The sequence below is a fragment of the Varroa destructor genome, unplaced genomic scaffold (assembly GCF_002443255.2).
Source record: "Varroa destructor unplaced genomic scaffold, Vdes_3.0 BEIS01000001.1, whole genome shotgun sequence".
NCBI classification, from domain to species: Eukaryota; Metazoa; Arthropoda; class Arachnida; order Mesostigmata; family Varroidae; genus Varroa; species Varroa destructor.
The window spans coordinates 27,897,848-27,911,026 of record NW_019211454.1 but is presented as its reverse complement, the minus strand read 5'-3'; the positions used below and the strand labels follow the sequence as shown (position 1 = coordinate 27,911,026).

Below are 13,179 nucleotides of genomic sequence, written 5' to 3'. Positions count from 1 at the left end.
GACGATAATGAGTATAAAAAAAAAATACTATTTGCTATATAAATATAAATGAATATAGAAGATGACATAAATATGATATTGACGAAATGCGAGTATGTTTACTCCCTATACTTACTCTATGAGAGCCTTTCGCTGTTCTATAGACACGTCGTCAGCGTAAACAAGTACACTCCGTGTATCTCGCGTCTGATAACCGTGATGCCATCTCAAATCTCTATTAGTTATGATTATAATTATTATATAATAGTAGTAACGAAAACAAAGATGTCCCTAATGACGGTGATGATGATTAATTACGTGTGGAGCAGTTTGTAGAAGGGGACGAAAAGATACACAGGCATATAAACATGAACAGAGAGACATTGACTGCAATTACATCAGGATGCCCGAACTCCTGTGATAGATAGCATAAAGAGGTACGAAACGCAAGCTAGATTGTATTCTAACGCTTTCCTAGGGTTCGGGATTTGTCAAATCAAAATACGAAGGTTCGCACACAAACGTGACATTTAGTGTGTAGATTCGTAGACAACAAGACGCACGTAAGTGTCTATAGCCACACATTGGACATAAGAGGGAGCTGTGCTGCAAACCAATTTCTAATTACGTCTAATGTTTGTGGAGGAGAATACCATTATATTTAGGATTGAAGGACCAAAGTCCCATACTCTGCTACAAAAAAAAAAAAAGGTGGACCCCCCCCGACATCTACCCCACTCGCAGAGCTCATGTGTGAGAGAGAAACAAGACACTAAATTTCCCCGGTTACAGTCTAAAATATATATATATATATACACATCTACAAATACATAATATGACTTAAGGTGTTTATTTTTTGATGACGTATGCGGTGATGAAACGACGATAATGAGTATAAAAAAAAAATACTATTTGCTATATAAATATAAATGAATATAGAAGATGACATAAATATGATATTGACGAAATGCGAGTATGTTTACTCCCTATACTTACTCTATGAGAGCCTTTCGCTGTTCTATAGACACGTCGTCAGCGTAAACAAGTACACTCCGTGTATCTCGCGTCTGATAACCGTGATGCCATCTCAAATCTCTATTAGTTATGATTATAATTATTATATAATAGTAGTAACGAAAACAAAGATGTCCCTAATGACGGTGATGATGATTAATTACGTGTGGAGCAGTTTGTAGAAGGGGACGAAAAGATACACAGGCATATAAACATGAACAGAGAGACATTGACTGCAATTACATCAGGATGCCCGAACTCCTGTGATAGATAGCATAAAGAGGTACGAAACGCAAGCTAGATTGTATTCTAACGCTTTCCTAGGGTTCGGGATTTGTCAAATCAAAATACGAAGGTTCGCACACAAACGTGACATTTAGTGTGTAGATTCGTAGACAACAAGACGCACGTAAGTGTCTATAGCCACACATTGGACATAAGAGGGAGCTGTGCTGCAAACCAATTTCTAATTACGTCTAATGTTTGTGGAGGAGAATACCATTATATTTAGGATTGAAGGACCAAAGTCCCATACTCTGCTACAAAAAAAAAAAAAGGTGGAAGTCAGAAGTCGTTGAAGAACGAAAGGTCGGAGTTCGTTTTATTGATAAAGTGGCGATTGTCAAACGTCAATACTTCACACGGACAATATAACAAAGAAGGCAAAAACAAAATGTCTGTAGTTAGGTAACGATGCACATATGATTACCATTATTATATGTTTGTCATGATGTCTTATTGCGGATACAACAGTCTATATATTATATTATGAAATGACAGTGTCGAGACTATATAAGTAATATAATATTAAGATAAATTAAAATGAAGATGATCATTCAATGAAAAAGAGTATAGCAGAAAAAAAAATCAGAAAAATAAAGTTAATAATGAATGTCCCTTAAGTGTGTACTGTTTATTATTATGTTACCTATCTAGTTACGTAGGTAGTAAAATCTGGTCGTTGAAATTTAGGCCCGAGGATCCCTATGCGTTCAACACGACTAGAAGGAACTTACCCAAATGTTAGATATCATGGCTTCATTTAATATAGAGCGCTAATTCGCCGATTCGAGATGATGCCGGGAAAATGTCTTCTTGCAACCCTGTGTAACTCCACTTGTGCTTTGCTGCGGAACTGCAACGCGATGGCGCTTAAGCGTCAACGCAGTACCACTGATGACACGGCGTGGTTCCGGCTGATAGTGCCTGTGTTGGAAATGCGGATCCCAAATGCGTACCTGAGTAGATCCAATAAAGACGACTTTATTGTTGCACGCACTTGTCTGTAATATAAGTTGCATGTAGTTACATCCGTATCACTTTTCATGACTCCCACTTATCTCTCAACGAGTTAATTTAATCCTTTTCCATCAGAAAATGGATTGGAGAACTCATCTAGTCCGGTCATGAAACTAGCTCCATTCGCCAGTGTCTGGAAAAAGTGGCAGTGCATAAGCCTGAGGCCTGGGGAGTGAAATTGACCCAGAAGAGCTTTCCACTCAGGTTCTCGTCTTTTACAATGTTTGCGGCACGCTGCCTGGCGTCTATTGTTGTGAACAAAAAAAAATAAAAAATTTGCTTAGTATATCGGCTCTTTTATGTTGGCTGGCCTCGTTCAGTCGACGCAACTGGTCCGCAAGCATTTCCGAATGCATAAGATCCTCCGAGTCCTATCAAATGCAAACGGTGGTCTTTTTCGGATAGGGATCTGGCGTAGCTCAGTGCTAAGGCCTATGTTTTGGGGCTACCCACTCTATTTCCGACTAATATTAACGTACAGATCCGTTTCTCGTTATCTTTAGTGTGTAGCATTTCTGTGACGAAGCCGATCATAGAAATGATGAACAAGTAGCGGACTAATAAAAGCTGAAAAAAAACAACTGGAAAAAGAGAATGGCCAACACCTATGTCCTAATTTTTTTAGGGTCCACGCGAAGGTATGTCTCTATTATTACGCTGATAGAATGTTTTGCACGAGATTACAGCGTTGTAGATTTGAGAAGTAATTTTAACAGCTAACGTCCAGTTGTCGATTCGTATCGGTTATTTTGGCAAAATTAAGGTGTTATTTTTTAAAATATTTAACAACAATGATTGCTTTTTGTGAAATTTGTTCTAATCGCAAATTGTGAGTTACGAAACATTTCAATTTTCGCCCCATTAAACTACTGACTGTTCTTAAAGACGATACGGTCGCCCCCAGCTGAAGCTTAAAATATCCTCCAACCTTATTGATCACCTTATTGAATTTAGTTGAAACGCATTGCAGTGCCGCACTTCTAGCGATGTATGTAGAAAATATCGATTTCTTAACTTTTTGTTGGCGCCTAGGGCTACATTCAAGCCTCTAACATGAAACACACAAAATTTCAAAAAACAACTTCATAGTCATACTGAATGACTTAGTGGGGCACAAATTCAATCACATAAAGCACATTTTTTTAACATATTTACGATAACGAATATAGAATAAAAACCATGCTGAGTGACAACCATGTTTTAATTGAATCCATTTTTCTAACAAGGTGACCAGCGCACGGCATAAACACGTAATTGAAAAGACGCGCCAGGAAGGCCACTAAAGAGGAGGGGGCGAAAGGACCCGACTAAAATATTTACGAAGAAAAGGAGCTGAAGAAGCAACGCGAACGGAATTTGAATGAGGACCTCTTAAGATCTGTAAATTAAAGTTAAGCTATAAAACAGAAAACAAGGCTAGCCATTCGACTAGAAACCGTCCCTTGATCATAGTTTGTCTTCGTCCTGATCAGGACGTGGCAGAAACTAACCTATTCGGTAAGGATTATGTGATTCAATTTTTTCTTGCTTTTCCTAAAGTTACACACTTGACGCCTTCAGACATATTGCTCTAGCTATTGCTAGTATTATAATTGATCTTTAATATATTGAACCTGCTAAACGCATATCTCTATCTGTTCTATTAAAGTTAACGGCTGTGTCACGCCGTTTAAGTTAATAGTTCTGCACTTTTAAGGCGGAAATCTCAGCTGTAGCGTATTAGAGTTTATTGTCGATTGTCCATTACCTCATTGTAAAGCGCACTCTATACAATGTATAGTTCCACTCTGTAATATATTTACGTTAAGTATATTATTATTATTATTATTATTTTACTCTAGTTCATTTGTTCTAGAGCTTTAAGGTCTATTTCCGGAGAATACTATTAGAAGGGATGCCTTTTGCATTGCTTACTAGTTTCTTTAACGTGGCCGAATCAAGGCCACGCATCCAATGACCTGGTACGCTAGCTTTCGATTCACTGTTATTATTACTATGATTAGTAATTTATTTTATTTTTTTGTTTTATATTTACAAAAAAGAGAATGGAGCAGCATAGTTTATCTTAAATTCCATGGTACATGCCTACATATACGTGCCACGTGCCTAGCGAACGTAAAAAGTTTGAGTATAGTTTTGAAGCAATGAGTTTGAACATTGGGTAATTTAAAGTTCCTATTATTTACCTGCGTTAAGAGAGTTTAAATTTGCTAGTCAAATCTGTGATACTTATAGCGAATATTACTTAATAATACTTATGCATACTACGGCGCAAATCAATATGCTGTTACTTACATTTGCACGTGTATCCTAGGTTCGATACCTAACAACTGGCAAGTGACCGCAAAGATTTGGCCTGTTAACGTCTCTTTCACAGGCATGAGTTGACGACGCGCTCGATGACGGCATCTCCGGTACATCGGTGTCAACGAAAAAAGCGAAAATAGAAATTACAAAGATATCTGTCGCGGATACAAAAGGACTCCAAGCTAGACGAAAATTTGTAGAACCGACATTAATGAGATCAATCTTCATCTATAGCGGTATCCCTAAAAAAAATGTTTCCAACCTTTGTCGCTACACACCTGGTCAGCACGCTCGTCCACATGGGCAACACGTCCCATAGGTGAGAAAGAGTAATCTATTAGTTGACTATCTGATGGTGTTTTTTTTTACACAGAATGTTTAAAGGGGCTAACAGCATCAAATTATCACAGTCAAGCAAATAGGACATCTGAACAGTCGAAACGATTGTTACGCTGCTGTTGTTACCCAGAAGCCCCGGCGAGTGGGGGACTATGATTCAAACATTAGCGTTGCCCATTATCGTCTCATTAAATGGTGGGCAAATAATAATAATAAGGCGATTTCAAACAGTTTTTAGGGAAAACTCAACACAATGTTCATAAGTTACGCATTTGACGCCATTAAAGACGATTTTGTGGCTAACTAACTTATTGCAAATGGTAAAAGTTCAAATAAAGTGCGTTGCTGATGTCAAACGTTTGAGGTTTCGTAACTGAATTGATAAAGAAATAGCTAATTAAAAATAAAGTGTGCTTTTTGCATCGAATGCGCTTAAGATACCCTTTGGCTATCCTGAATCGACCTTTGGAAGGAAACAATTTGTCAAGACAAGGGAAATTAAATTGTCTTAACTCAAATGTTCTCTTATTGTGGACCTATCACATGTTTCTCTGCAGCATATAAGCCCTATAAAGCCGTCGAAGTTCTACGTACAAACGAAGAAAAGATGCCACAGGGCATTACTCAGTCTCTTGTTTAATTGGTCGCGCTTTTCTGTTATAGTGTATAGTAATGCACCCCGCGGTTGGACTCAGCCAGTCAGTAGATGGATCGGTGAATGGATGGATACTTCTTTTTTTAACTGATGATTAAGTGGCATATGAATAGGAATGTAACAGATATCGAAATATACATAATCTTATGGCTTCTTCTTGAAGAGCACTGAAAAAGCGTTTCACCTTTCAATTTGTTTTGTATCACAAATCAATTGAAGTCGTTGGATCGATCAGTCGATATTTTCGGGTGTTGTCATTGTCAATATATGTTGTTATTGTTGTTGTTGTTGATGATGCTGTTGTGTACTTGTTCTTCCTGTTGCTGTTGTTTATTATTATTATTTTACATTTCTTCAACAGGCTGACGCAGTGTTGTCTGAATGAGACGTACTGTATCTCCGTTGACACTGAAAGGTAATTTTAGGTGGTTCACCTTTCAAACCTAGCGCCCTTTTCCATTTAACCTTATGGTTTGCATTTTTCGTCTGTAGCTTTCGCTAAAATTACGTTTTACCCCACTCTGTTCAGTGCGGCAATCCTACTAAATAGTATATTTTTTCTTCATGGATCCGTGTTTTCCTCTTGCTCGCAAAAATGACTTCTATACGTCTCTACCAAGCAAATAGGTAAAAGATTTAGTGGCTAAAATCATTTGAATTATACTTGGCGCCTATACAAGGTCGCAGCTCGTAACGAAACGGCCTGTTCTTCGTTCCGTATGATTTGGTAACAAATAACAAGCGACTAGTTTTGCCTGGCTAAGATAGAACTGTATTCTCACTTTTTTTTTTTTTTTTTTTTTTATTAACTTCTCACTAGTGTTTGTTGTAATAGAATACATAGACACGTGTTCCTATTGAAGGCAGGCATGAAAATGCTGGGTTACGGGCAATGCAAAGAAAACACAATACTTCGTCATGTTACACGTAGTAAAAAAAAGGCTATTGCATTTCCCAACTGAGGTACCCTGTGCCGTGTGATCCCTGTGATGATATTCCTACGTTAGCAACACGGAGCACTCAGTAAAGATGAATTTGTACCTGACAGTTATACCTGATTTATATAACATTTGAGTTGCTATTAGTATTGTTCTACTTTCATTTGACCACGAGCGGTGTACTTGGCTTCTCAGATATTAATATATATATATATATATATATAATGGGCTAGGTTTAGGGATCAATTTGTATTCAAACTTAGCGTTTTATTTGATAAACCCTATCATTGTTAACTGCTGCTATTATGTAGTGGCTGTTATGCTTATTTTTTGCACTTTGAACCAGAACTTTTGGCGTTAGCTTTTAATGCTGATGAAGTATGGCGTTCTTATTCGTTTTTTCATTACAGGTATCCGGACCTGCTCATAAAACCTTCTACAACACCTCTACCTTCTTTTCATGACCCCATTGGGTGGGGTCCCCCTGAGCTGCACACACTGCCAACATTTAACCGAAGCAAAAGTCCCTTTCTAGAAGGATTTTACCTTAACAAGTTTCACGGTATTGACCAGGTACCCAAAGAAACCATCAACAAACAAGAGATCATTGCAAAAGACCAGATCTATGATTGAGTAGATGTATCTTTCTTTCAGTCTCGTCGCCTGAGTAAAAACTGTTAGGAAACGGTGGCCAAAAAATCGGTCAAATCAAACTAACGTTTTGACCCTACTGTCATATCTTACTGACTTAGATTTACAGGTTTCTCGAAGCCATTACCGAGTCGTCGAAATTAGCTACACTGTTAAATTTAGGGTTTACATTTGAAACTCGACCATTGTTAGGATTGATGGTATGTTAATCTAATGTATATATATACGGGGAATATTGGGTATTTGTTTTGCTTGTAAAAATTTTCAAATTGATCGGAATTTGTCTAGATATTATTTAACTGAAATTATATACCTGTATATCATTATCATTCTGTTAAGATGAGGCCTTGTTGCCGACTTAGGTGCGCAGGACAGGGCCTCTCACGCTCGAAGAAAGCTCGCGTACTGTTGTTCGCCATATGATTTCCAACTATCACCGACAGTCCGTTACGTTTACGTTGGGGTAGTATTTTAAATATTGGAGAAGCATTATAAATTTCTTAACCTGTTTTTATTGATCCCTGGCCAGATTACATCTCGGGTACGGCCCGATCCTCGAGATCCAGAGGCACCTGCCATCGTATTCGTTGAATGCGGGATGCACGCTCGCGAGTGGACTGCGCCAGCCGCTTGTCTGTTAGTAATACACCAGCTTGTCTCTCACTACGACAAGGATACAGAGGTAAGTCGAGATTTGAATCGGAACTTTTAAGTTATTTCGTCAACATATTGTTTCAACTGTAGATAGACTAAGACACGTTTTAGAGACGAAGACATGCTTAAAAAAAGCTACAACCAATTAATAATCGCAGCTCTCCCTGAATTGCCGAAGCAGGTGCGTCGAATGGTAGACGATTTTGAGTGGCGTATTTTTCCTGTCATGAATCCCGACGGATATGCTTACTCAATGAGTGTTGATCGACTTTGGAAGAAAAACCGAAGCAAACTTCGACCCGCTGACAAAAACGGAGGCTCCCCTTTCTCGAACTGTTCTGGCGTAGACCTTAATCGAAACTTTGACACTGCCGAGTTTTGTGGTAAGTAAGTAATGGTAACGGAATCTTGAAATCAATCCATAAATATAATTAACTTAGAAGTGGTAAATCATTCGTAAATGAGTAACTCTAAAGTAGATCTAAATCTAAGTTAGCAAACTAATCCATTACCTTGATGCTTGTTGAATAAAGCGTTGTTCGATGAAGATCATTGATATTATATTATCCACCATATTATGGCATTATTTCCGAAGCTACAGGATACGTCAGTAGTCTGTGTCTGATTCAATAGCTCCAACATGGAAAACAACTACGGGCGGCCACTCAATATTATTGAAGCGAACTGAAGTAGTAGGTCGATTATTTTTCGTGCGGTGCTACAAGTTGCACCATCTTATTGAAACCAAAGCCTGTCTGCGTCCAGTATGTTCATTTCGAGGTGACATATAACACGTCACAACAGAGCTCGCCATTTCATTGCCGTTGGCATTCCATTGTCATGCTCGAAGGGAAAAGGCCGCGTGACGAACCGAATGCAGCACCACACAGTGACTCTTCTGAGTGAGACACATATCCTTAAGCTTTCTGAGCTCTCAGATGAGATCAGTTTATTTACCATCATAACCATTCAGCTGAAAATAAATATGGTGTGATTGAATGAGTGGCTATTAAGTCCCAACAGGCGATCAAACCGCCCCTATGGCGGTCCTGGATCTTTCGTTGTTGAGTAAACCTGTAGAAATGAAGACGCAGTTCTTCCCTCATAATAAGTCGTATGATCCTATACGATAAACCTAGTTCTTGAGCCTGACGTTGTGTTGAGCCTTTTAGATGCGCATCGATACTGTTCCGTACCGCAGGAATGTTACTTTTTTGTGCGATTCATAGTTTCTCAGGCCGATCTTTTTCGAATTTCTTAGACAGCCGTCTAAAAGACATCTGTCAACAAGAAGTGTCATCAGCATTCTGTGGCATATTTGTGAAGGCGTCATTGCCGTTGACTTTCCATCTTGACTGCAAATTTTTTATAGAAAACAAAGACTGTTCCAAACCGTAGCGTTCCATCAGCGCATACGACAGATGCTGACATTTATATTACTTGGTGTTCTAACAGTCTACAAACACAGACGAACCGAAATGAAGCTGAACGCAGATAGTTGGCACAACCTATAGATGAACTCTGCCGTATAGTGTACACATGATAAGCACTAACTAATTTATTCATCCTATAAGAAAATGCAAACCTTCAAGATCCATGCGGACCAGATTATTGCGGGCGTCATCCGTTTTCGGAGCTCGAGACTCGCGCCCTGAAAGACCATATACTAGGACTCCGCAGGTAAGTATCATAAGCATGACTTGTTTACCGCCTGACAAAAGTGGAGGGTAACTCTAATAGAACACTGAGAGGCTGAATTTAAGCTTTGGAAAGTAACAACACTAGGAGGTATATGTATTTTTGATATCAGCGAGTGATCGGTAACTACATCAGAAGAAACATTATGGATACAAAGCTCTATACTAAGGGATAATAAATATGTCAAGCTATCAGTGAGTAACCTTTTCTATAGGTATAGAAATGAGATGTTGCGCCTTATTTTTACGGATTTTATTATTCAATGGCCAAAACCATTTTACGATGAGCTTCGGCACACGACCTCCATAATAGAGACGCTATTCTTCGGACCACTCGTAACGTGGCGACAGGTGTGTACTTCGGTTTGCCGCTTTATAGTAGCAAAAATAAGACGTATCTTGTCGTTTTTTTGCTATTCTACATCGACTATATGGGTGCTGAGTAAAAGTGTATTCAATAAAGGCTGTCAAAAGGTGTGACGTCAATGGTAGGCTTACAGAGGGCAACTTATTGGTGTCGCAGACGGGAATCAGTAATCTGGGACGTCGCCTGTATAGAAAAAAATAAGTTGTCAAATTCCAAAACGACGAAACCATGAATAGGACAGGAGGTCAAAAGCGGTGTTCGAATGACGCCAGCGAAGAATCCCAAAGTTCAAAACGAATACGTTTTAATTCTGTTTACGAAGATAGACAAGAAGATTACGTTGGACGGGGATCTACACGCCGACCCCGAAAATTCAAGATTTTTACCATTAGTTCATTTCTGTTTCATGACGATATGAGATCGGCCAAGCCGTGCGTAGACTATAGTGGACCGCAAGGTTGGAGTTCCGAACTCCACAATGCGCACGTAGAGAACACATACTATAGCCTCTGATCGAAAGCAGTACTCACCCTCTGGTAAATTGGGGCGATGCAAGCGGAAAAATAAGCAGTTTAGAAAATATGCCAATACACGCGACTATAATTATCATTTGAAATAAATGACCAGAATTCTATTACGACCGATCTATGGGGATCGCTGTTTTTGCGAATGTTTTTTCATCAATTTGATGAAGCTGCATGTTCGACGTAGAACTTCAACTATGGCGGAGTGTGTGTAGTGGAGGCCAGTGCGGGTTAGGTTACTCTGTGAGTCGTTAAGAATCGACAGTTACGCTAACTCAATGATCAGGTTCAAGAGGGAAAGCATAAATGGAAGGAGGCAAGCTTCTGCCTTCGTAATAGACCACAGTTTTAATGTTACAAACTTTTATTTTGTCATCCATTTCAATATTCGGTGTTACTGTGCCTGACTCCATCGTGACGCAAAGGGCACGGTCACGTCAGAGTCGGATTCAGTTCTATTTTTCAGTGCATTCATATGCCCAACTGTGGATTTTTCCTCATGGTCACCGAAATGGCAGTTTGTCTTTGGAAGAACGACGCCGCCTTGAGGGGGTTAGCAGAGGGGCTGTTCACGAAATATCGAAAATTAAAGGCGGCTTCGGTCAATGGAGATATGGAAATATCACACAGCTTCTTGGTACGTGAAAGAACACACACAGTACCTAAATTTTTCCTTCTATCAATTTAGCAGATTAAAACGACCAAGTCTTTGTTTTCATCTCAGCCAGTCGAACGCCTAACATATGCACAAGCACACTCAAGATTTAAGCAAAGCCTATTTAGTGTCATGCAGCAGTTATTATATGCGTCATAATGTAAATCGAGCATTTCGAATACCTTTCACGATCATTTCAGGCTATACGGGTCCAGGAGCCTCGACAGACTGGGCGTTTGATTCGGCCGGGATATTCTACTCGTTTGCAATCGAACTGGGTCCGCATAGTTCAGTTGGAGAAACTTTCGGGTACACAGTCTCCGAACTGCAAATTCCTCGGTCTGCCACCGAACTCTGGGTCGGGCTCAAGTATTGCACACTCAACTATTAGAAGTAGAAATTGATATCACATCGGCATCGAAAGTATAGTCGTCGGTCGCTTGTCTCAATAGCATCGTATAAACATTCATCCGGAATTCCACCTTGATTAATTGGTGGAACAGCGACAGCACAGAAGAAGTTTTTAAATTCTCTGTACCTAAAAATATTTTCCTAGTTAATATAGGTCGTCGGATAAAGTATTATTTACTATGGATTTGATTTAGGATAAATCTGTCATCTTCGAGTGCTACATCCTACAAATGTAGGCGGTTGGCATTGGCCATATTGCACCAAGTTACTTCAGTCGATTCTAAATACCTGCACACACTGTAAATCCTTAATTTCTCTTCAGGTTTATCGAAAATAGTCTATTTATTCTAGGTAGTGAATCACTCACCTTCGCGATGACTAAACGTTTACTATTTGTTAATCAGAAGGTTTCTATGATCTCGACAGGATACAAAATGTCTCCGCTGTTTCCGGAGCTAGATTTGCTGTATGGGTTAAGGCAAAAGGGAAATTGGCGAATGCCGTTAAGGTTGCGGGCCGTATAGGACTTCTATTCGATTTTGATATGTCAATGAGCCTTGGATGAGCCTCTTCTATGAAATAATGGTATAATAAAAAACATTGAAAGCTAGTCGAGGATATTTCACCTGGTATAGTGTGTGGGCAGAGAGTAAGCTCAGTCGTTTAATCATAGCAAATATCGTTCGTCATGGCTGTCCTCTTGAGTTGTCGTTCTTGACAAACGCGTTCTTGAAGGTACTAGGGTGCTAATATACGACGCTTATATGTCAGTTTAGTCATAATTAGTAACCACATAAAATAGAACATTCAAAGAATAGAAACGTGTTAAAGTATCGAAGCCTAGTTCTATAATTTGAGCAAATGTACATTGTTACTGTTGAATCGGCCGCATCTACCGTGTGTGATATAAGCACTCCGTAAAACAAAAACTCACGGAATAAAGAGAAATTACCTTGAATAAGTGAAGGCTTGGGAGGTTTCACTAATTATAATGCTTGGATTAGGTACACGCAACGTTCGACGTGGGCCTTTTATCATGTTGATATTTCTTCCTAACGAAAATGAAAAGGTCATAGAGGTTCAGAAATCAGAAGAAGAGCGGAGCTCAAAAACAGGTGCGAGCAACGCCGCAGAACATAGTTCATCTAATGAACATACGAAGTAATACTCCTCAAACACTGTGTAAATATTTCAATCACAGTAAACAGAGATCTTCTTCGTAAATTATTATTATTACTGCATTACAATGGTATTTTTTGAAAGCGCTACTTAGTTATTCTCACATTTTTATGACCCTATTGTTGCCGAACTAGGCGCGTCATTCTTCCCACCTGACGTTATTTCCATAATTACGACTTTTACTCGCTTGTTACCAGTGTTACTACTCAGTTCAATAAATGTTCTAATCCCCTGCCCTTAGGAAGCGTTCTAGTCTCCATTGGCATCGGGGCAATGAAATAACCATCGTTAGGGCCCATGTACCTGCGCATCATCTCTGCGTCTATCTGCTTAGCTACTCTTGCTGCAATAAAACGTCCGTGATGAACGTAGGACCGAGCTAACGTACATGAAGCAGGTCGGTTCTGTAGTAAAGATTCGCTTTAAGATTATATTGGTATAGCTACACCACTCGGCCTTTTTCGTGATCTAGGGCTATAGCGCTTCATGCAAATGTCAACGACATTTCAG

General features: G+C 39.3%; 1 protein-coding gene and 1 long non-coding RNA gene across 9 annotated transcripts in view; one reads left to right on the top strand and one right to left on the bottom strand.

The window, feature by feature from the left end:
* The window catches only part of LOC111255623 (uncharacterized), a 69,964-nt gene extending 58,564 nt beyond the window's left edge, over window positions 1–11,400 (bottom strand). For 3 of the 4 annotated variants that reach the window (XR_015319191.1, XR_002675581.2, XR_002675580.2), the window contains exons 1-3: window positions 11,262–11,400; window positions 4,588–7,845; window positions 2,010–2,231 (exon numbers count right to left, since the gene is read on the bottom strand). This is a non-coding gene — a long non-coding RNA (uncharacterized LOC111255623). Of the gene's footprint in view, window positions 1–2,009; window positions 2,232–3,232; window positions 3,623–4,587; window positions 7,846–11,261 lie in introns of those variants that run through there. The other variant, XR_015319193.1, reaches the window with a different exon arrangement.
* On the top strand, window positions 4,778–12,731 carry LOC111243188 (carboxypeptidase B-like). Of its 5 annotated transcripts, none has more exons than XM_086977577.1 (9): window positions 4,778–4,918; window positions 5,955–6,008; window positions 6,942–7,104; window positions 7,284–7,382; window positions 7,712–7,864; window positions 8,018–8,219; window positions 9,411–9,516; window positions 10,943–11,061; window positions 11,280–12,731. In XM_086977577.1, exons 1-9 carry the CDS (start codon window positions 4,851–4,853, stop codon window positions 11,468–11,470), a joined length of 1,155 nt encoding a protein of 384 aa, XP_086833703.1. In that variant the 5' UTR covers window positions 4,778–4,850; the 3' UTR covers window positions 11,471–12,731. The 5 variants fall into 5 exon arrangements, with proteins under 5 accessions (XP_086833703.1, XP_022644119.1, XP_086833704.1 ...); XM_022788384.2 differs by having other exon boundaries at window positions 10,850–11,061; window positions 11,280–12,100; XM_086977578.1 differs by lacking the exon at window positions 7,284–7,382 and having other exon boundaries at window positions 10,850–11,061.
* The last annotated feature ends 448 nt before the right edge of the window (window positions 12,732–13,179 follow it).